Source organism: Barbatula barbatula (genome assembly GCF_947034865.1).
Source record: "Barbatula barbatula genome assembly, chromosome: 1".
Classification (NCBI taxonomy): domain Eukaryota; kingdom Metazoa; phylum Chordata; class Actinopteri; order Cypriniformes; family Nemacheilidae; genus Barbatula; species Barbatula barbatula.
In genome coordinates, this window is record NC_136766.1 from 27,847,623 (window position 1) to 27,872,446 (window position 24,824).

The window sequence follows — 24,824 nt, forward strand, 5'->3', positions numbered from 1 at the left end:
CTTTGGACAGCAATCAGAACAGGCTTTGCACTCATCATATAGAGGTTTGTGGTGCTGACTTAAATGATCAAACAAATTAGTCGTGTTTCCATGTTTTATGGCAACAACTGCAAGACATTGCCAACAGATTATTCTGCATATGAACTGCAAGCGGTGAGTGAAACTGATGTCTTTGTTTTCTTGGCAATGTGGCTGCACGTGCTTTAGATTAACATTTCAAATTTGTCCACACGGAATGCGGCACGGCACCTGTGGCATCCGGTGTAAACACGGTGTGACACAAGATGGCTAGAAATTGAGAAGAGAAATTGTCCATACAGACATGTTCAAATACGCAAGAGGAAAATCGACCCCAGATTGAACAGAAGGATAGTGCGAATGGTAGAAAAAGAACCAAGGATAACTGCCAAAGAGATACAAGATGAACTTCAAGACGTAGCTAAGTCAACCTAATTTCAAGAGAATGACTAATCAAACAGGGTTTACGGAATTCCTGCTCTCCGTTTTTCCCCAGTGGTCGATGAGGCAGCACTAATTGCCCGCAGATCTCCGCAGAAAACTTGAATGACTTTCATCATGTTTAGTTTTAAAACACTTTAAATGACACACTTAAACAATATGTTTGAAAAATCAGGAACAAAATGTTTTAATTTTAGGTCAGATCTAGCATGCGATTCCATTGTGCCAATTGTAGCACGCTCATAAATGACCACTTGTGTTTTGAAAGAGAAAAATGGGTAGGCTTTACGCAAGCTATGTCAAACTAAAAAAGCTTTTCATCTAAATAAACAGATAATAAAATAGTTAACAACAATTAATTATAAGCTTTGAAATCATGCAACTTGAAATTAGTGTAATAGATGCACTTTTACAAAAAAGATTATTTGATTAATACATTTTTTTTACAGGATGAGTAAAAAAAATTTATTACTGAACTCGGACAAAACAGAAGTGTTCCTTATTGGACCGAAACTGCCATACGTAACAACCATACTGCTTAACTATTGATGGATGTTCCCTAAAACCCTTGTCGTCAGCAAAGAATCTTGGCGTTTTATTCTATAGTTCGAACAAGCGGCATATAGTTCAGATGCAGAGAATTGAATTCATGCATTCAAGATATCGAGACTAGATTACTCTGCAGGCGTCTTAGAAAAACTCTAACTGGTCCAAAATGTGGCAGCTCGAGTTCTTACAAGTACAAAGAAAATATGAGCATATTAGCCCGGTTCTGTCAACCTTGCACTGGTTACCTATAAAGCATTGCATTAACTTTAAAATCTTGCTTATTGCCTTTAAAGCTCTACATGGTTTAGCTCCTCACTACTTGAGTAAACTTCTCTCGTCCTTCACGCCTACACTCTCAGCTGTCCGGTCAGTTGGTAATTCCTAGAATTTCAAAATCAAGTGCAGGTGTTACATCCTTTTCCTAACAACTGGATCTAGAAACACTTACAATAACAACTGATGTATTTGTTGCATCAAAGAGTGCAGAACAGTACTCTACTCCCAGCCAATCTTGTCTCAGTCGCAAGGTTACCAGAGCAGGCAGGACGCAGTTCCTGCCCTGACCTGACAAAAGCTGAGATAATAGATCTGGATAAAGAAGGAAACGGCGACTTGACATGTCTTCACTACAAAATTTAAGCTTATTAATGATAATCTTAAATCTAAAGATTATTAATTTTGACTTGTTGTGCAAGCACTGTAGAGCTTGTGCAGAGGCTGCAGCTTTTGCCAGAGGGGAACTGGAATCTCCTGGTTAGGCCTGGTTTCCCTCTGAGTTTTGGGTTCCTCGCCACCGTTTGCATAGTGTTTTGCACTGTTTGCCTGGCCGGGGGGCTGCTAGAATTTTAAAGTTGAATTTAATTAACATTGCAAATAGGAATTTATAATCGGTTTAATATTTGACCTGTTTTTCTCTCTCCTTATCTTGTGTGTGGTTCTAGGTGATGGCACCTGTGCGTGTATGTCTGTCTGTGTGCGCGTTTGTATGTGTCTGTCTTCTGTGTTTTCACCTTTTTTGTTTTGACTTGTATAACCTTATATGTTTTGCTTATAGTCAATATGTTTTCTTGTATAGCTGCTTATATAAATAAAGTTGACTTGACAGTCCGAAAAAAAGAGAAAATAATATGGATTTTGTATAAGCTACATATTTTAAGCACAGGCACAGACCAGCCAAAGCAAACAAATGTTCATCTCATCACTTCTGGCAGCCGCTCAAACGATCTAGTCAGGGTTGGCGCACCATCAAATGCAGAAATATTCATTCATAACATTCAGAACCTCGGACAGGGCAGAAGGCTCATTCTCCAACATGACAATGATCCTAAGCACACAGCTAAAACAATGCAAGAGTGGATTATGGACAATTCTCTCCAACTGAAAATCTCTATATAAACCTGAAAATGTCCATCTACAGATGATCTCCATCCAACCTGACAGAGTTTAAAAGGATCTCAGGAGAAGAATAGCAGAAGATTTCCAAATGCAGATGTGCAAAGCTTTTCACATCATACCCAAAAAGATTTGAGACTGTAAAGGTGCTTTAACCAAATACTAAATTGAGGGAATGAATACTTATGCAATGTACTTGATTTCAAAATTGCTGTCTAATAAAACACCTAGTTCCCTTTCGAGAGCGGTCACTTCGACATTGCGGAGACCGCATATGAAACTCCTCCTCTTTTTCACTTTTCCTGAAGTCCTATAGGATAACGCCAGTAAAAAAACTGGCCAATTGTCGCAAGACATGCACAGTATGCAAATACTGACGTATCTAGACAGTATAAATACAGTGCATGTGACGACAATCCTCAGAATCTTCTTTTTCACGCTGCCATCGTTGAAGACGCAACCAGAACTTCTTTCACCACATCCGATGGCTTCATTCTGTCGTCTTTGCGCGGGCCCCATTGGCCCGCAGGATACTCACGAGCACTGCGGGCCAATGCCTGGGCCTTGCTCACGCGGAGGATGCATTCTGCGAGTCTGATTGCGTGCACTGTGCGGACCTGCCAGCGCATGTCTTGAGGACTCGCAGGAACATCGCTCGTGGACTCATAGGGTCGAGGCTCACCGCCGCCAACGAGCCGCTGGTGAGTCCACCCACCCCACGAGGTGGCGGCGACGACCCGGCTCCGGGCCCCCATCCTCTACGTGGACGAGAGCCTTCGTCCCCCGCCTTCCATGTGGACGCAGTTTCCTTCGGCGTCGAGGAGGATGATTACTCCATGTCTATCTCGGCTTCGGACAAGGACTGGGCAGGATCGGAGCGGGATCGTCCCGATCCAGAGAGCCCCCCAGACCTCCACGAGGAGTTCAGATAGCCATGCGCCACCGAAGGTTCCTGCGATTCGCATTCGAGGATTCAGCGTACCAATTTGTTGTCCTCCCATTCGGGCTGGCATTAGCTCCGCGCACATTCTCAAAGTGCGTGGACGCGGCGCTTTCCCCTCTCAGAGTGCATTCTCAATTATCTGGACGATTGGCTGATTTTAGCCCACTCTCGGAAGGCGCTAATCGGTCACGCGCGGATGCTGCTTTGTCACTTGACATCCCTGGGGCTGCGCGTGAAGATGCAGAAGAGCAAACTCACGCCGAGTCAGTCTATAACGTATCTGGGGGTATGTTTCGACTCAGTGGAGATGCACGCTCGCCTCTCGCCAGAGCGGACGGAGTCCATCTGTTCAGCTCTACATTTACTCAGGCCGGGCCGGTCTGTTCCCCTGAGGGAGTTCCAGAGGCTTTTGGGTCTCATGGTGTCGGCGGTCTGCCACCTAGGTCTTCTGCACATGCGACCACTACAGTTCTGGCTGAAGGCTCGGGTTCCATGGAGAGCATGTTCCTCGGGTCGGCGCGAGTCCCGGTTACACTCAGCTTATTATGAGATACTAAGTCATTATTAGGACTTACTAAGTCATTATTATGAGATACTAAGTCATTATTATGAGATACTAAGTCATTATTTTGACTTACTAAGTCATTATTATGAGATACTAAGTCATTATTATGACTTACTAAGTCATTGTTATGAGATACTAAGTCATTATTATGACATACTTAAGTCATTATTATGAGATACTAATTCAAAAAATATTCCCAACCCTGGCGGAAACGGGCTTCCATACATATGTAATTGCTTTCGTCACAAATAAGACCTGTAAAGTGTTGGTCACTGTCGCATTTACTGTGTTAAGGACAATGTAAACTTAACTCTTCCTTGTTTTACCTCTTTTTTCTCCGACATCTTGATGACTGACTCTTAGACGAAGAGGAAAGTAGCAGGTGATAACAGACTGGCTGTTGCATTTTGCAAGTGACCAATCACAGACGCGGAGTCATCAGTCATCTGTCCAGCCCCCAAAGTCCCAAAAGTCTGCTTGAACATCGAGCGAGCGATGGGCAGCAGTTGCGCGAGCGCAGAGTGATTCGCGAGAGCGCAGAGAGACCGCGAGAGCGCAGAGTGATTCGCGCGAGTACTCATCCCAGCCCACACTCGCGTGGCTCCATTTATGCTCGCTGTGCAGAAAAGATCCCTCGCGAGTATTCTTTTCCGCTCGCGGATACTTTTCTGCGCGCTCGCGGTGTATAAATACGCCCTCGCGGAGCAGCTTTTTCGCGTGTGTATATCATTATGCGCGTTTGCATCGCACGTGTGCGCGTGGATTCCTTGCGCGCGACTTATGGGTCAAAATAAACGCCATAATATACTCTCTATCAGAGCAGCGCATATCTCCGGTCATCTGAACCGCGGAGCGGACATGCTTTCGAGGGAGGGTCTTCCGCACGGGGAATGGAGGCTTCATCCCGACACAGTCCTGTTAATTTGGGAACGCTTCGGGAAGGCAGAAGTGGATCTATTCGCGACAAGCGAGAACGCACACTGCCCGTTGTATTTCTCGCTGATCCACTCCCCCATGGGGAGCGACGCGCTGACGGTGCGTTGGCCGGTCGTTCGGCTTTACGCGTTTCCTCCGGTGAAGATTTTACCCCTAGTGCTGTGCAAAATCAGAGAGGAGACGGTGTCGGTGATTCCCGTCGCTCCGTTTTGGCCGAATCAACCATGGTTTCCGGACCTGAGGGAGTTGTTGACGGCACCGCCGTGGCGGATTCCCCTCAGGAGAGACCTGTTGTCCCAAGTGAACGTCACGATTTGGCACCCCAGCCCAGAGTTGTGGAACCTCCATGCCTGGCCGCTTCGGGGGTTCTAACTGCTCAGAGAGCTGTCTGCCCGGTAAGGGTATCAGCGTGTACTGGATACTATTTCGGAGTCTCGTGCGCCGTCTACCAGACGTTTACACGCTCTAAAATGGGGGGTGTTTGCTAAATGGTGCAGCAGTTACAATATTGACCCCGAGTCCTGCCCTGTGTCTGATATTTTATCTTTCCTGCAGCACAAGCTGGACAATGGCGGCCTCCCGTCAACGCTGAAGGTTTATGTAGCGGCTATCGCCTCGTTTCGTTCCCCGGTTGATGGGCAATCGATTGGTAGGCACATGCTGGTGGTCAGATTCCTCAGAGGAGCGAGGAGACTTTTCCCCACGCGAACCCCTTCGGTACCGCCTTGGGACTTAGCGCTGGTGTTGAAGGCTCTCTCTTCTCCCCCTTTAGAGCCTTTGGATGCGGCTTCTGTAAGAGAGCTCACTATAAAAACCGTTCTCCTTCTCGCCCTTGCTTCGGCTAAGTGCATAGGGGATTTACAAGCGCTCTCAGTCGGCGCTGATTTCATTCGTTTTGGACCTGGCGACTGCAGCGTCACTATCCGGCCAACATCGGGTTATGTGCCAAAGTCCATGTCTACCCCTTTTAGAGTACAGGTCATTTCTTTGCCCGCTTTGTCTTCCGAGACGTCAGACTCGCAGGATGCTAACGCTCAGAGAGCGGTCTGCCCGGTAAGGGTCTTGCGGGCTTACATTGATCGCACGGCCGGGTTTTGGCAGTCTGAGCAGCTCTTTATTTGTTTTGGTGGGGGTACTAAAGGCCCGGCTGTCTCAAAACAGAGGTTCTCTCACTGGGTGGTGGACGCTATTACCTTGGCGTACGAAAGTCAGGGTCAGAACTGCCCCTTCGGTATCAGAGCTCATTCGACTAGGGCTATTGCCTCTTCGTGGGCCTGGTCTAAGGACACATCTATTCAGGACATATGCTGTGCAGCTGGCTGGTCTTCTCAGAATACTTTCGCCAGGTTCTACAGATTGGATGTGTCCTCGTTGGCTTCTCAAGTCCTCTCGGTGAGTGCTGATTAAGCTTTATCTTCTACCTTGTATTTCTTGTGCTACACAGTTGTTACCGCATTGCTGTTTGCACTGTGCTTGGTGTACTTATGTTCGCTATTATATCGCCCGGGTTTCTGTGCTGGTTCTACTGCTGTGGTGTCTGCCCTGTTCAGCACAGCCCGCTGCGTTCGTTGGGTTTGGATATGCAAATTTGCCAAGAGGCCAATCTATCAGTTCATTGGCGTGCTCAGTGATCTAGCAGTTCATAGGCCGGTTTCAGCCAATCAGCGGTTAACGCTTGGGGCGACCTCGCGAATGGTTGATTTGTATGCTCCACATACTTTGTGTGTTATCCCAGTTGTCGGGCTGTTTTTGCTAGCTCTCACGGCGGGATTGTACTACAGTTCCATATGCGGTCTCTGCAATGTCGAAGTGACCGCTCTCGAAAGGGAACGTCTCAGGTTACTTTCGTAACCTCGGTTCCCTTATCACCGGGCGGGCGTTCTCTCGTAGATTCTGAGGATTGTCGTCACACGCACTGTATTTATACTGTCTAGATTCGTCAGTATTTGCATACTGTGCATGTCTTGCGACAATTGGCCAGTTTTTTTACTGGCGTTATCCTATAGGACTTCAGGAAAAGTGAAAAAGAGGAGGAGTTTCAAATGCGGTCTACGCAATGTCTCGTTCCCGCTTCTCAGGGAACCGAGGTTACGAAAGTAACCGGAGACGATCTTTTACTGTATTTGTTGGTGTAACAGTACATCCTTCAATTTGCAGGTTATAATCCGAAATATTCGGTTTACGTTACTTTGGTCCGATACGTAATATTTCTGTTTTATTAGAATTCAAAAGAAGGAAATTACAAGTCATCCAATGTTTTATATCTTCGATTCACTCTGCCAATGTGGATGGCTGGGAGGATTCATCAGGTCTTGATGAGATATATAGCTGACTATCATCTGCATAGCAGTGTAAACTAATTCCATGCTTTTTAATTATGTTTCCAGGGGGTATTCTCAGGGAACCGAGGTTACGAAAGTAACCGGAGACGATCTTTTACTGTATTTGTTGGTGTAACAGTACATCCTTCAATTTGCAGGTTATAATCCGAAATATTCGGTTTACGTTACTTTGGTCCGATACGTAATATTTCTGTTTTATTAGAATTTAAAAGAAGGAAATTACAAGTCATCCAATATTTTATATCTTCGATTCACTCTGCCAATGTGGATAGCTGGGAGGAATCATCAGGTCTTGATGCGATATATAGCTGACTATCATCTGCATAGCAGTGTAAACTAATTCCATGCTTTTTAGTTATGTTTCCAGGGGGTAGCATGTATATGGAGAAAAGCATGGGTCCTAGAACCAATCCCTGAGGTAATCCATAATTTACTTGCATTAGATTTGATGATTCCCTATTTAAATGGACAAATTGATGTCTGTCTGATAAGTAAGATCTGAACCATTGTAGTGCCTGTCCCTCAATACCGGTATAATTTTGAAAGCGATCTAGAAGTATGTTATGGTCTACAGTATAGAACGCAGCACTAAGGTCAATCAGGACTAGGAGTGAGATGTTACCTTTATCTGATGCTATAAGCAGATCGTTTGACATTTTAACGAGCACATTTTCAGTGCTATGATGCGGTCTAAAGCCAGAGTGAAATTTTTAGTGTATGTCATTATTTTGTAAAAAAGAGCACAACTGAGTGGACACTACTTTTTCTAGTATTTTTGACAGGTAATGGAGATTTAAAATCGGTCTAGAGTTTGCCTAAATTTGGTTTCTTAATAAGAGGCTTAATAACGGCCATTTGAAAGGGTAAAGGACATGGCCTAGATTAATTGACGTGTTGATAATATTAAAAATGGGCTCAATTGCAACGGGTAGTAACTCTCTTAATAATTTAGTTGGTATGGGGTCAAATAAGCAAGTTGAAGGTTGGTTTAGATGTTGCAATAAGTTTAATTAAATCTTCCTGTTTCATAGGTGAAAAACACTGTACCCTTTCTTTTGGGGCGATGGTTGGTCCTAATTCATGGGACAGACATGGAGGTTGAGTTTTTACTATTTTGTCTCGTATATTTTAGATTTTCTCTGTAAAAAAATTCATGAATTCATTGCTACCAAGGTGCGGCGGAATAACCAGGTCAGGTGATGTCTGTTTATTTGTTAATTTAGCAACTGTGCTAAATAAAATCCTTGGATTGTTTTTGTTAGTTTCTATGAGGTTACGGAGGTGCTTAGCCTTTGCTGCTTTTAGTGCCTTTTTATAACAGTTTGCACTCTCTTTCCACGCAAACGGAAAATGCCACATAACAAAACATGTGTATGTGTTCCTTAGCATACCACTTACGGCAGGTCTAAAAAAATGTGTAGGTAGTTAAGTAAGCAATATATTTTTTAATTATATGTACTTTTTATTTTTAAAAAGTGGCCGAATTTTTAAAAACAATGTTATAACTTAGACTCAAATAAAGTACTCTTATTTTGACGGGTTGCTGCAAAGGGGTGTTTGACGGAAGCTTCCTCGTTGTGAAACACAGACACTGAAAGCTCCACAATCGCAACCATGCCACGCTTTCACTCATAAACACGCAACAAGCAGATTACAAATACATTGCGGAAAACATATGACCCTAGATATCACACAAACGTAGACCAAACTTCGGCCATTCTGACATTATTCAGGGAAGGATATAATTTGCCATTTAACACCCGAATACACAGAGATAAAACAACTCAAGTATCGATAACAGTATCGTTTGACATGAAGGTTATCGATACTCTGGAAGGTTATCGATATTCCCACTTATGTACCGGTCCAAAAAAGTACCGGTTCTCTGTACCCATCCCTAGTCAAGACGCTACCTACTATGTGCCAGCGCAACACATGTGATTATCTGCATATATGCCGTAGAGTGAAGTCCATCTCTGGGAGAAGGGGAAGCACAAGAAATATAATCTGTGTCTCCACATGGTTTACAAGAGTCTTATTTTCCTTCACAATCGGCGGTAAAAAACAGCAAACTTGAAGCGTGACTGCTGGCGAGTCACTCAGAAACACAGTACACTCATAAAACGTTTTTTTATTGCAAATGTTAATTTATCCGCTAACATGAGCTGCTGCATAACGTGAAATGCAATATAAAGTTATCCAAAAGAAACCAGCGCTGTCCTGTACAGATTAGAGACAAAATGAAGTGAGTCGTACTGTACATTAAAAGATTGAATGACATGCAAAAGATCAAACCAAGTATGTTATAGACCGCATCCCCACACATAACATCTCTTCTCTTTGTGTTATAACTTTTATGAACTTGCATCATTATGCGTTCAGGATGCTTGAGTAAAGCATATGTATTAAGCGCATCACTCTGTGTTCAGCTTGCGCATGAGCATGTCTGTTCCACTTTGCATTGGAGACTATTATACGGTAATAGTTTTGTGCAGTAGTATTTTAAGTAAATTTTTTAAGTATTTTAAGTAAAAATTATTTCTCAAATTGTAATATAGCATACTCCAGTACATTTCATATATAATTTAACCGTTAATACAGTGCTTAAGTACATTAAATACTTACTAAAGGGGTAGATTTTAATGTATTCAAGGATTGAAAGGTTAAAAAATTACATTCTTTTCATAAATGTAGTGTAGAAAAAAAGTATGATGTGCTTTATAATGCAGGGAAGTCGTTTTTCCAAGGTACAGCTATTTTAAAATGATATAAAATCCTACATTGATCAGGAAGTCATAATGACTTTAAATAAAACAATAATCTTGGCGGAAGCGGGCTTCCATACTATTGATAGTTGGATTACGTCTAGAGTCAAACCAATGACGTCACACCGTGGCAACGCAACACAAAAATAACGTCACACAGCATGGCAAAAATAACTTTTGAGCAATATACTCATATATCACACTAAAAAATGTAATAGTCACTTGCAGTTGTGAAGTGTCGTATGAAAGCTCTAAAAGGCTTTCAATAAGATAATAACGTATCCGATTAATGTGCTGTCTGTTCCGGACCGTGTTAGCCACACAAGCTAGGCAATGCTAAATTACTCACCCTGACGTTTCGTGATAACACAAGAACTGGCATTGTTAACAAAAACCTATACGAAAAATACTCACTATTCTGGATTCATGATGCGTTTGTGTTGTTTTGTTTTGTTTGGTTCAGCAGTAGACCGTACTGTTCCTTTTTTATCTGCAAGCAGAAGGGATGATGATGATGATTTTAGTCTGGAATTCCGAGGCACTAGAACAGCGTTTGCTTTACTCCCTCCGATCACACCTCAAAGCGGTCTTCTTTTTTAAATACGGTCACTTGACGGACATTGCTGACCATGTAACGTTTAATATGATTTTGTCCTGGCTTTCCTCTTTGCTTCCGATCTGCCCCTCAATCGATGTACAAGATGGCTGCGCAGTTGCGGCAGTGACATCAGATGACGTGGCATTGCGAGCTGATTTCAAAGATAAACTCTTACAATCCCCCCAAAAAACAAGACATTCAACAAAAATTTTGTAAGTGTCTACATTTATTATTGAGTATTGATTTTGCATAATATTATAAACTGATGGCTAATATTTAGTAGTATGCCTTTTGTTGGTTAACGTTTTACAAAAGTACAAAACCAGAAGAATTTTGTAGTTAAACAATCACATACACTAAAATATTATTTAGCCTTATTTTCCTTCGAGCCACAGAAAAGTACAAATTCTATTTTATATGTGTGATTTAAAATATTTGGCCCTTTGTGAAACATAATACCAACATAATAAAGGGTATGCATTGACGTCACTTTCCAACATGAACATGTCAGGACACTCCCTGGGACACGCTCCCCTGGGTGGCAAAATGGCTTGGGAGAGAATATATTTTAGGAGAAACAAAGAAACCGGGGCCAAAACACGCAATTGTTTGCTGAAATTAAAAACAACTGGACTTAACGTGATCCTTACGACTTGCCTTTGACAAAGGTATCAGGTGTTCCTGGACGTTTCCTGATATCGTAAGCAGTCACTTTGCTGAATGTTTTTCCACCCATGTGGGCGGGCTGTGGCGTGCTCACGTGGTGTCCACAAGGTAAAGTGACAAAACATCCAGTCTTCCTTGGAACAATGAGACAAGACTGGCTGAGAGTAGAGTACTGTTCTGCACTCTTTGATGCAACAAATGCATCAGCTGTTATTGGAAGTGTTCATGTTCCGGTTGAACTAGTGCAGCCTAAACCTTTGGAATATATATATATTATGATAGTGTAGTGTATGCAAGATTAAAAAGATGCGTCTTTAGTCTAGACAGAGTTTGTCTGCCTCCCGGACAGTGCAGGGAAGACTGTTCCAAAGTTTAGGGGCTAGATAGGAAAAGGATCTGCCGCCTGCACTTGATTTTGAAATTATCGGTATTACCAACTGACCGGACGCCTGAGAGCGTAGTGCACGTGAAGGACTGTAGTCATTCAAAGTCAACAAACTAAGACACAGGGCATAATCCAAAAGGCAGGGTGACAGAAAACATCAGGAGAAGACAGCAACAAGGAATCAGCACAGGACAGCAGACACAAGGGCATTAGATGGGAAACTAACAAAGGATAATTAACAAGGGACAGATGTCAGGAATTAAACACTGAAGGAAAGCTAACGAGAGAACGAGAGGGGTGGGGCCAAAGACGAGACCAGAGAGAAACATATTATTATCGGCAACGACATAATATGGATTCTGTCTGGTCTCGTCTTTGGCCCTGCCCCTTTCGTTCTCTCGTTAGCTCTCACCAAAACACGTGGCTCTGTCATGTTTCCACTAGACTAGAAAATCAAGACAAAAGGTTAAAGAACTATGACAGTAATTGGCACTGTGAATGTATTGTTTGTTTGTACTCTTTCTTACAATCTTTTTGACATTTACTAATATTTGATCTTATAGCTGAATGCCTTATTACTAGTTTTTAATATCTTATTTCTGTTTATAAAGAGACCTTAGATACCTTAGACCTTAGAACGACCACCTTATAAAGCATTTGGAATGTTTATAAGTAGAGTTTGCGTTTGTCACTTAAGCGGTAAAAGTCCATTCATAAGATGTAGTAAGATATTATACAATGTCAAGACAGACTTAAAGTACATTATTACTATGGTAAGTATGTGGACTGTATCATGTGTTATAAATCTTAATACTCCTAAGTTTTAACCACTAATAGGCAAGTATTTTAACATTACAACCCATGTTTGATTATTCATGAGACGATACAATCCATTTATAAAGTTATTTAACAAGGTATTATGCATCTGTTATAATGCCATAAGACTATTATAATGCATTATAAATGCTCATCATGTGTTATAGATTATTATACATGTACAAGTCATAACCACAAATAGGTGTGTATTATAATATATTGTAACTGCTGTTTTTATTATTTATAAGACAGTATAAAATATGATAAGACTGTTTATAAGGCATTATGCATACCTTATAATGCATTAAGAGTGCTCTTATAATGCATTATAAATGCAGGCTTCATAGAAAGTGTTCCCAAAAAGCTCAATATTAGTGCTTCTTATTTAAATTCTATGAAGTAAAACTATGCACAACCTAATACAATATGTCTGGATTGCAGCGCCAAACAAGTGAAACGAATTGTTGTATATACCAGAGTTCTTTCGAATTTAGTATGCTGAGCCCTTAATAAAACGCTAAAGAACTTGTTCGGTACCTGTGCTGTGTATGTGTGCACGCACGTCTGATGTGCCAAGTGTGCTTAGGTCAGAAGAAATGTATGAGTCGGATCGCTTGAATGTTTAAACAGGCACAACTTTAAAATGCATGCAAATAATAAACTTTCGTGATGATGAATAACTGCAATGTCTGTGATAGGCCTATAGATATATACGCTGTCATAATAAAAAGTGGATATAAATGTGTGTCGTGCTGCGTGGATCGTTATGCAACCAAACTTCATGTCTATATAGCCTACATGTCAAATTTGGAGCATTACAGTGACATTTATATCGTTATTGAAAGGGTGTATCCTCCATACATATCGTTATTGTTTTAATTGCCCATGCCTAAACATCCTTGAACTTACCTGTTGTTCTCCTGTGGTCATCTTCTGTGTGCTTACAAATAACAATATCAAACAAATTATTTTAAGTACTTAAAATAAAGATTATTTTTAATGAAATATTCCATGAATAAATCAAATAAAATTATTTAATTAATTAGACTTCTTTTTAAACTCTTCTAAATCGTATAGACAACTGAACAATAAACACTATCAAGTCTTTTTATTGTAAAGCACATAAAATAGCACTTTTTTCACAAAAATTACTCTCCTAATGCTGTCACATACAAAGCATGCTAGGAACTCTGAATCCACCGCTCAGTTAATGATATTAACACAAATTATTAATGTAGTCCCACCACAAAATAATTAAGTAAAGATATTTTATACTGTATAAGTTTAAGTGCATTGAACATAATAAAATAAAGATCAATTCATTAAATAATTTGTGCATTTAGAATGACAAGATTTTTTCCATAATGTTCAACTGTAATAGTTACTTTAAAAACCATAACATTAGTTAAACTTTCTTTAAAGAATGAGCTAAAAGGCAGGCAAAAAAATCCAACAAAAAACTAAAATGAGATTATTTACATTTATTCATTTGACAGACGCTTTTATCCAAAGGGATTTACAAGTAGTTTTTTACAGTGGCACATTACTGCAGAGCAACTGGCAAGCTTCTGATCACAAGCCCAACGCTCTAACCACTAGGCCACAGCTATATATATATAAGATATATTTAGTACCTTAATGGTAAAAAAAGATTTTATAATCCTTGTGACAAAGTAAAATCTTCCCATACATTTATTTGTGTGCAACGGTGAGTCTAAACCACATGCATAGATTTACAGCAAATCATCCCTCACTGTAACACACACTTTTCTTTCTGATTTCCATACATCCTTCGCCTCATTTCCAGACCCCTCTCCAACCTTTCGTCTTCTTCAAGAGCTCTTGTGGGAGAAAGTTGAAAGAAAAAGATTTTATTATTCTTTATTCAAGAAATTGTAGGTGGTGAGTCTAATGCAAAGTTATTGTAGCGGCAACAAAAAACAGTACCAACGGTATAAATGGATGATGACCTTTAAAAGTTTGTACACTGTCATGATTCTGCCGCATCATGTCATGTTTCTCTTGGTTTAGTGGCAGGATCATGACAGAGTCTCATGTTTTGTGTGGAGAGCCCTTATGGCCTTCCATACACTCTCTCTGGTCTCGTCTCTGTTCCCGCCCTCTTGTCTCCTCGTTATTTATTCATGCCCTTCACCTGTTCCCCTCTTGATTTTGTCCCCTATTTAATGCCCTTGGGCTGGTACATTGTGATTGTTTGGTGAGTGCCTGTCTAAGTCTTGTCAGTTAATCCTTGTTCCTGTTTCTATGTAATGATTACACCATGTTTATTTATGTTACCCCCTCATGTTTTCTTCAGTAAGTCTGTTAACCGCTGTCTGCACCTGGATCCTCTGTCTGTGTCTAACCACCTGCGATCATGACAGTACACACTTGACTTGTATGTCTGCGTGTTTCTTTTCTCTTTTATTTTGTTAAATATGTTTTGTATCCTGTTTCGGTTTGGTTCCGGTTTTCTTTTCTTTTGTTCTTAAATCCCCACTCTTATTGTGCCCATCTTTATCTTGTTATAGCTGCAGTATTGTGTTTTTAATTTGTAATGTCTCGTTGTTGGGTTTCCTTGTGGTTGTATTTTTAAATGTTTATGCTGCATTTGGATCCTGCAAATGGATCCACCCCCCCTTCAAAGTTATAGTGGTGAGTCTTATTAATATCCATTATCTTTGGTAACTTATTCAAGACTTTTGTTTTGAAAGCTTCCAAAGATTCACATTATAAGTTTGGCTGAGAATGACTAGAAATGTATTATGGATCAAAACAGATGTAAATTTGAACATGACAATCTTTATACGACATTTATATATAATTGAATTTGTAATTTTATAGTTAAGATGACTACAATTAACAAAAGTTAAATATAAATAAAAGAGTGGGTATGTCCTAATTTTGACCAAAAAATTATAAATCTCACCCTCTTTCTTTGGCATCCATGTCATGCACTAGCTCATCTCTTTGATTGACTAAAGACACCAACTCGTGCAGTAACAACTGCTCTCTAGTTTTATGAGCATGGGATTTCCTCCATTCTGTAGAAAAAGGAACAATTACAATGAACGGAAGACAGGAAAATTAAACCACACTGGCCCAGAAGCACTTCCTGTATGAGTGCTTAGTCTTAAAGTAAGAAATGAAAAAGTCAAGTTAACATGATTTAATAAATGTGTTTCTACTCTAAAAAAAGGTAAGATAAATGTATTAATTTAGAAGAAATAAAATATGATTTGTCATAGTCTGACGAAGTTCATCAGGCACAATGGCAGAGGGACAACAGACAATAGAGAACAGATAGACAAAGAGACTGAATAACTGGAAACTGAAAATCAATAGGTCATCAGAAACAAAATATTTACATTCATAAAACAAGTCTAAAATTAGAGTGAAACATAATTTTTCTGATGCCTTTTTCTGATAAAGAAAGTTTAAAGGAGATTAGACTTATTTTAAATTAATACATGTATTACTGTAATTTAGGCAAGTATAATACAAAATTTAGTTTTGTGAGTTCTGTGAGTATTCCATTAATGACACCCTGGTATGAGTATAGGCTATTAATGTGCAAGACAGAGGAGGAAACCGTGCTTTTATGCAGCAGCAACTTCCAAAATCTATTGGTCCGTTTACGGTCAGACATCTTTATAGGCTACAAACAAGCCTGTCAAAGGTTTGAATATGAATTCACATTGAATTTAATTAAAAAAGTAGAATTATTAGTTTAAAGCGGAGGTGTCATGCATTCTGACTTCTTTACACTGTTGAACGTGCTTGGCTTCTCATGCTTGTTAAAAAACGAGTTAGACGTATGACGTAGTATTTCTGTGCTTGATTCCTTTTATTGGGCAATTTTCTCGGAAAAGCAAGGTGAACAAAATATTCAGAGCAACCATTTGATCAAACTAAATACTCTTCGAAGGTACAACGTATGCAATACTACTAGGTACCACAGATGTGCAAAATGAAAATATTTTCTAATATAAACATATTATCAATAATTATATTACTAATACCAATAATAAAACAAAAGTCCTTTTCAGACAATAGCGACGTGATTGTATTGCTAAATCCAGATGTCAATGTATTTTGACGCCCGCCTTGTGTTCCCTGTGTACAAATCAATCAATAAACAAATTTAATCTTCCTGTCATGGCACCTGTCCTTCGAATTATCCCTATTTCCTGACTCTCACTTTACGGCCTCACTTTATTGTTGCATCCATTCAATTCAGTGCGTCCTCGTAGTTCGAGACACTTAAAACTGCTATTTGTCCCAGGTCTAGTCTCAAAAGCCGGGTTGACCGGGCGTTTGCTATCTCTGGCCCTATTTTATGGAACAACCTCCGGATTGAGATCCGAACAGCATCTTCTTTATCTGTTTTTAAATCCCTGTTGAAGTCACATTTATTGGATCAATGTGCGACCTGCTAATATTCTGATGTCTTGCTCCTATTTTACTACTTAACTTTTTAGAATTATTGCTTAAATTATTATTCTATATGTGCTTTTATGTGTTTTGTTTCTGTTTTATTTGCAATGTAAAGCACTTTGGTCAACCTGTGGTTGTTTTGAAATGTGCAGTTTGGATGAAGGCTGGCAGTTCATTCCAGCACAGAGGAACCGAATGAGTAAAGGTTTTTGCAAGCGATTTGGGGCCTCGTTGTGATTGAATAACCAGGTGTCCCTCATCTTCAGACCAAAGATGATGGGAGGGCATGTAGACCTGGAGCAGTGAGTTAAGCTAAAGGGGCGAATTTGCGGTTATCGTTCTGAAAGCTGGGGCAGGGTTTTGAACTTTATGGGGGCGGAAACTGGCAGCCAATGAAGTGAAATTAGGAGGGGTGTTCATGGGTCTTGATATGACCAGAGCTTGGACTAGCAGCTGAGAGGCATGCTCCAACAGGAATGGTCTGATTTTCCTGATATTGTAGAGCACATACATGCATGTTCAAGTGGTTGCAGCGATGTGAGAGGTAAATTTCAGCTGATCGACAAACATCACCCCCAGCTTTGTTGTAGACTTGGTGAGTGTTCTAGTTGAAGATTCAAACTAAATGGCAAAGTGGTGTTCAATTGATGGGTGGGCTAGCATAACTAGGAGTTCTGTATTGGAGAGACTGACTTGTGGGTGATTCTCTTTCATTCAAGAAGAGATGTCCAGAAGGCATAAGGGCAGATATGGTGGGGTCATTTGGCTAAAAGATAAATAAAGCTGTGTATCATCAGCCTAAAGATGGTATGAGAACCCATGTGCCTAAATAATTGAACCCAGGGAGTTGGTATATATAAGAAAGAGGAGAGGGGTAAGAACTCATCCCTGAGGAATAGCCTCCAGTTGTCAGCTAGCGGGATCTGGATGTCTCGCCTCTCCAGGATACCTAAAAGGATCTACCTGCGATTATAAGATCTACCTGCCAGAGATGCCCAGTTTGGAGTAGACAGCAGGATCTGGTGGTTCACTGTATCAAATGCAGCAGAGAGGTCAAGCAGAATAAGGACAGATAACAAGGACTTAGCCCTTGCATGCAGAAGGTTTTTGACGACAGACAAGAGAGCGGTCTCTGTAGAATGACCTTTCTTGAAGCCGGACTGTTGTCTGTCCAGAAGATACCAGAGATAAGCAAAGAGTAAATACTACCCTTTCGAGGGCCTTGTAAAGGAAGGGCAGGAGTGAGATTGGGCTGTTGTTGAGGGATCAAGTGTTGGTTCCTTAAGTAAAGTTTTTCCAGGGCTTGTTAAAATGTGGGGTTAGGGGCTGTACCAGTGGTGATGGAGGTGTGCTGCAAAGTTTTTCTTTGCCAATTTTTTTTTCTCTTAACGCCTAAATTATTTTAGTTTGCAATTTAGTTTATTTTGCAAATTTTTTCTATTGCAAAAATATGTGGCATTGAATTGCCTTTATAGTCTAACAACTGTATAGTCTAAGGCACAATATATGCGCCACCTGGTGATCAACTTGTAATACCGAAGACTGATATTACGAGACTTTCACCGGTTACGGCTAAAGGGATAAAGCTACAGCCCCAAATCTCGCCAAATCTCAACAGATGAGCACTGTTTTATCTTAATCCCAACCTCAAACCAGAGTTGTTGAGAGAGTCGCGAAAAAGGAAGTTCAAAATGTTCACGTGTCATGTGATTCATGGAACCAGATAAATCAAGTTATGTTTTATTTTTAAATAATTTTTTTCTTACCTTTTTTTATTCATTAAATGACTTGCGTCTTTAAATGGGTTTATAAGTCTGTCACAATCGGTCTGTTAAACCGCAGGTCCATGCTTTACTAGTAACCTCCGGGAACTACTTCCGAGAGCCTCCATGAACTGCCATTGCTGAAAAAACTGTTCCATTGGAGTAAATGGAGTTGATGTATCTCTCTCTCTCAATGGCTCTGCCCCAAACCTACCCCTAAACCTAAAATCTTTCGAGATTTGGCCGTAGTTGTATCCCCTCTAGCCCTGGCCCTTTTCACCCTGACAAGAAATCTCTTCACATTTAATCTTATGAGTTCTTTTTACACCCTTACTAAATAATGTTAACTTGACAGACTGCTTCATTAAAACTTTAAAGATGTTAATTTTACCTTTAAATTCAGTTCCAAATTTTCTTTTGGTTGCAAAATAACACACAAAGGGGCTAAAAGGCATACCATCCAAATTCCATCTCTGCGATGAAGACACAATAATTTGTAAAAACAGTATCAAACCTTCTACAGCCATTAGATCTTGAAGTTCTTTCTTCATCAGCTCAAACCTCCTCTCTAAATGTTGCTCCTCTTGCCTATAAAACAGCAGAAAATGTTTTGTTAATCGCTCAATCGCTCTTCAAAAGAAGCCTTGGGATTTATAAGAAGCATTGTGGAATCACATACAATAATTGTAGATGGTCTTGTCGCCTGATCAATGCATTCTTTTTGTTGACCAGGGTAAACCACTCTTGAATGAGTTTCTCTTCTACACGATCATTACCTGTAAGTGCACAATAATGCAACAATACATACAATAATTTACTGCCATGCCTGTTGTGTAGCACATTACATGACAGTGTTGGGCAGTAGCACACTTTTAGTGATGCGTTACAGTAATATTGTTTTGTCAATAATTAGTAATGTAATTTTTTTTAATATTATTTCAGTAATTTTACAGTAAAATTGATTGTTATTGCTTTACTTTTGTTCTGGCAATTTCGTCACCACCAGATTCATTTTACAGAAATATTTTTTTCACGTTATGAAAACACGACCTGCTGTGATCTGCCAGGAACTTTTTGCTAAACTCACGTAAAGGGCTTTGTCCAAAGACCCTTTTCTGTCAGCGGCCGGCATTTGGAACGGAAACGCTGCATTTTTTTAAAACGGCAGCATACTATACCGAAACAGACAGTTGTGTACTTTAGACACATGACCCTAACGTCGTGGATAAGTACGTCGCCGGCAAATCAAGTGACTAAAAGTCGTTTCAAGGCAAGGCAAGGCAAGGCAAGTTTATTTGTATAGCACATTTCATACACAATGGCAATTCAAAGTGCTTTACATAGAAGAAATTAAAAATATCCATTTGATAAAACAGTTAAGAAATAAGAAAAATAAAAGTAACCAGTTAAGAATAAAAAATAAAATTACAAAGTTTAGAACAAATAAGAAAAATAAAAATTAACCAGTTAAGAATAAAAATAAAATAAAATATAGTTTAGAACAGATAATAAATAAAATAAAGTACAGCACAAACAGTCGGACGGTCAGAGGCACAGTGGCACATTAATCAAATGCAAAGTTAAACAGATGTGTTTTGAGTCTGGATTTGAATGTGGCTACTGTGGGAGCACAACTGATCTCTTCTGGAAGCAGGTTCCAGCTGCGGCTCGCATAATAGCTAAATGCAGACTCTCCTTGCTTGGAGAGAACCCTTGGTATTTCTAGCTGATACGATCCTAATGACCTGAGTGTTCTTTTGGGTCTGTATTCAATGAGCATATCTGCAATGTATTGAGGTCCTAGGACCTAGGCCATTGAACGATTTATATACCAGTAATAAAACTTTAAAATCTATCCTATATGTAACTGGTAGCCAGTGTAAAGACCTGAGGACTGGTGTGATATGATCATATTTTCTGGTTCTGCTCAGAATCCTTGCCGCAGCGTTCTGTATGAGCTGCATCTGTCTTATGGTCTTTTTGGGGAGGCCAGTAAGGAGTCCATTACAATAATCCACCCTGCTGGTGATGAAAGCATGCACTAGTTTCTCTAAATCTTGACTGGAAACAAAGCATCTAATTCTTGCAATTTTTTCAGATGATAGTATGCTGATTTAGTTATTGCTTTGACATGACTACTGAAGCTAAGATCTGACTCTAGAGACACACCGAGATTCCTGACTTGATTTTTTGTTGTTTGACCTTTAGAGTGAAGGTACGCGTTCACCTTGAGAACTTCATCTTTATTTCCAAATGCAATGACTTCAGTTTTGTCTTTGTTTAACTGAAGAAAGTTTTGGCACATCCAACTATTTATTTCATCAATGCATTTGAGCAGGGAGTCAATGGGGCTGTAATCGTTAGGCGACATCGGATCCAGACACATGTGCCTTAGAGCCTTACACCGGTCCGCTTGTTAATAAACATTTCCTGTTATTTAAACAGCTGTTAGCAACAGGGTAGTTGTCCAATAAAGACACAATAAAATAATCTAAAATAAACTAAATGAAAAATATGATCAGACAGTGGAGTCAAACTCCTGTCATTAGCAGCAAAGCTGCTCTTCTTAGTTCAAACAGTCCAGTACGCTACTAGAGCTAGCAGCTGTGAAGGGACAGCATTTTACAAACATAAAGAGCACACACAGTCTAAAATCATGTAATTGTGTACATATGATAAAGGAAAAGGATGATACATAGCCCAGTGAATAAATAAATGTATCATATGATGAACGTCTAAACATAAGTCGCAATAAAACGGTCAACAGTGGTTTTGCGTTGAAAATGCCGTAATTTGTGGCATTCAAAACTGCAGAACGGGTACTTGTTGAGACAGAGAGTGGGGAGTTCATTGTATTGGATGAAGTTCTGTGTTTCTCAGGATGTGGTGTGGACACTTTGGCACCGGCCTTACAATATATTTACAATTTATAAATGTATTTGTGTTAGGGTCTATGTTGTGCTGATTTGAACTTAATGAGATCGAGCACACGGAGAAGCCATTCATATTTTTGTTGGCAGTGCCTCGCTACAACTCTGGACATGATCCGTTAGTAAATAACGTACAATCAAATAAAACCACATTTTTAAAGTGATTTAAAATTAAGTTAAATTGGTCAATTTCTTGCCTCAGAAGTAGACTTTGAACTTGAGCTCGAGTTGTAGATGTAACATGATGCTTCTCATCCAGTGCGCACTAACATTTTGAAGTCTGAAGTCATGATGAGCTGTTTCAGCTTCCAAATTATGTTATTTTAATCAAAATCAAGTATTAAATGCTGTTTTGCTTGTTGTGGTGTATGGGTGATATACTTAAATGTTAACAAAAAGCACATACATTTATGTTTTAAAAAATAAAGCCATCCATGTATCCATGTCAGCCTTTTGTAAATATAACTTTGTGAAAATTAGGATTAATTGAACTCATCAGTGCCCTGCTTTATTTACCATCATCTTAAACATGTGCCCACTCCTGGGGATAAAGTTTTTCCAATCACATCACAAAATGATGTTGATGCTACATTAAATATGTAATATAATAATCTGTAAGCATATTTATAAATTGATTGTAGGATAATTACAGAATTTTCAAACAAAAGGACATTTTTATCAAATAAATCAGCAGTAACAGTGGACACTAAACACTTTTCACAACAGACAGACGGAACCAGACACACCACAGTGTACTTTTACTCACTTTATGGTGAGAACACCGGGAACAGTCTACAAACAATAGGTAAGTAATCTACAAGTAAATGAGGAAGTACATCCACGGGTTAACTGTCAAAAACCGGGCCTGAACTAGTGACATGCAAACGACAACTACACCTGAGAGAGATCAAAGGTAAGAGGTGAGTTTATATGGAGTCTGGCTCGTGAATGAATGAGAAACGTAAATGTAGTAAGTGGGTAAAATACGGGGAAACTGGCCAAGGACAACACTGAGGGGCAGAAGGGACAGTGACTAATCATATGGGGGATATAAGATGTTGATGTTTTGGTCCCTAGCCACTTAGTTATTACTTTTGCCTTATGGCAAGGTGCTCCTTCATGCCGGAAAAGGCAATGTTCATCACCCAACTGTTCTTGGATGGTTGGGAGAAGTTGCTCTCTGTGGATATTTTCTGTACCTTTCTTTGTTCATGGGTGTGTTCTTAGGCAAAATTGTGAGTGAGCCAACTCCCTTGGCTGAGAAGCAAACCCACACATGATTGGTCTCAGGATGCTTTACTGTTGGCATGACACAGGACTGATTGTAGCACTGACATTTTCTTCTCTGGACAATCTTTTTTACGGATGCCCCCAAACAATCTGAAAGGGGATGTAGTGATGTAGACGGGACGAGAGCCAGGATACAAGACCCGTGCGCGTACAGCTGATGCTCATTATCATTCACGCACCGGCCTCGAATCCAGGCTCTCGTTCCGCCTAGCTCACTACAGGGGATTCATCAGATATTGCTTCACCTTAGTCCTCAGCAGTCCAACCCCTGTAGCTTTTGCAGAATATCAGTCTGTCTTTTTCTAGAGAGAAGTGGCTTCTTTGCAACCCTTCTTGACACCAGGCCATCCACAAAAAGTCTTCGCCTTACTGTGTGTGCAGATGCACTCACACCTGCAGAGGAAGAACAATGATTTCCAGCACCACCCTACTTTTAAAGCTTCAAGTCTGTTATTCTAATTCAATCAGCATTACAGAGTGATCTCCAGCCTTGGGTCACGATCATCAGCTGGAGTGCCCATGAACTCCAGTAGAGGGGACTCCACTCATGATTTCGGCATTTGTGTCCATTCCAACTCCATTTCCCATAATTCCAAGCTAATCACCACCAGGTGTTCCCCATTACCACTCCACTATATATATTGTGTTTGGACTCTCAATGCTTGTGAAGTCTTGTTTAGCCTGTCTGACACTTCTGAGCGGTTTCCCTGTGGTTGTTCCTGCCGTGGTTTATCTTGGATTGTTTATATTGACTGTGATTCTCTGTCGTCAACACTCTTAACGAGAGAATCACTGACATGATGTCAGCTGGTCTTCAAGTTCATTTTCATGGCAAAGAGGTACTTCTAAATAAAATCCAATTAATCTGATCACACATTCTGGATATATGCAATTTGCCATCATAAAAACTGAGGCAGCAGACTTTGTGAAAATCAATATTTGTGTTCTAAATGTTTTACTTTATTTATTATTATTTACTGGGAATTGATAAGCATCTATAAGGAAAGTAATATAATTGGTAATGTATCAAATTACTGTTGTTAGGGAGTAATAAGTAAAGTAACAATATTACTTTTAAAAGAGTAACATTTAATGAGTGATATATAATTTATTTTTGAGTAACAAGCCCAACACTGACAGAACATGAATATCTATGACACACTGGTAGTTAAAAAATCATCACAATTCTATACATTTGAACATTACGGGTATTTCTTTGTGATATGTAATAGTGTGATATTTTAATCCTTACATTTATAATGCCTTATGGTTACCACTTTGGAAGGACCTTTCTTGGACTGCTGTAGTTTATCCAAATTCCAACCAACAGTTCTTTTTGTCTTACAATGTCTGATTTAATTTGCAACCTTTTATTTACAGTTCACTGACTTACCAGATTCCATAAGCCGCCTTAGTTTCCTCTCCACAATATCCGCCCTATGATCTATGTTCTTCTGTTCAGTCTCCAGGGCCTGGATCTCACTCAACACATACTGACTGACATCCTGCACATACAAAATGATCTCTGTGAAATACACAAGCACTTACCAACATATTATATCACAAACAATACGGTCTTAGAATTTTAGGCTGTGTTTGCATATAACGTTGTCTCTTAGCGTGCTACAAAAACTCTAAAGGTCCACATTGACTACTGGTTTCCTTTTCTAGGCATGTCCTCCCAACTATAATTTAAATGTTTGCTTAAAAGCTTGACTCAACTCAATTTATTTATAAAGCACCTTCAAAACCTAAAAAATTGACCAAAGTAAAATATTAAAAATAAAAAAACATAACCATTAAAACATACAAAACTAAACATAAAATAAACAACAAGTCTTTCACAATTGTCCTGACCAGTCAAATACCTAAAGCCTGAATGAACAAGTAAGTCTTTAAGTCCGTTTTAAAAATGTCCATACTAGGTGAGGACTTTACAGATAGTGGCCTATTGCAAAGTGCTGGAGCCGCAACAGAAGAAGCGTAAC

The 24,824-nt window shown here is 39.8% G+C and overlaps 2 protein-coding genes across 2 annotated transcripts in view; both read right to left on the reverse strand.

Moving 5' to 3' along the window:
* rab1ba (zRAB1B, member RAS oncogene family a) overlaps positions 1–10,680 on the reverse strand; it is a 28,311-nt gene extending 17,631 nt beyond the window's left edge. The window contains exon 1 of the mRNA XM_079460868.1: positions 10,366–10,680. Within this exon, the coding sequence (XP_079316994.1) occupies positions 10,366–10,379 (14 nt within the window). The 5' untranslated portion in view covers positions 10,380–10,680. The remainder of the gene's footprint in view (positions 1–10,365) is intronic.
* A 2,829-nt stretch (positions 10,681–13,509) lies between these two features.
* The window catches only part of ehbp1l1a (EH domain binding protein 1-like 1a), a 90,514-nt gene continuing 79,199 nt past the window's right edge, over positions 13,510–24,824 (reverse strand). The window contains exons 13-17 of the mRNA XM_079468137.1: positions 24,230–24,341; positions 19,296–19,392; positions 19,131–19,204; positions 15,346–15,460; positions 13,510–14,257 (exon numbers count right to left, since the gene is read on the reverse strand). Coding sequence (XP_079324263.1) covers positions 14,167–14,257; positions 15,346–15,460; positions 19,131–19,204; positions 19,296–19,392; positions 24,230–24,341 — 489 coding nt within the window. The 3' untranslated portion in view covers positions 13,510–14,166. The remainder of the gene's footprint in view (positions 14,258–15,345; positions 15,461–19,130; positions 19,205–19,295; positions 19,393–24,229; positions 24,342–24,824) is intronic.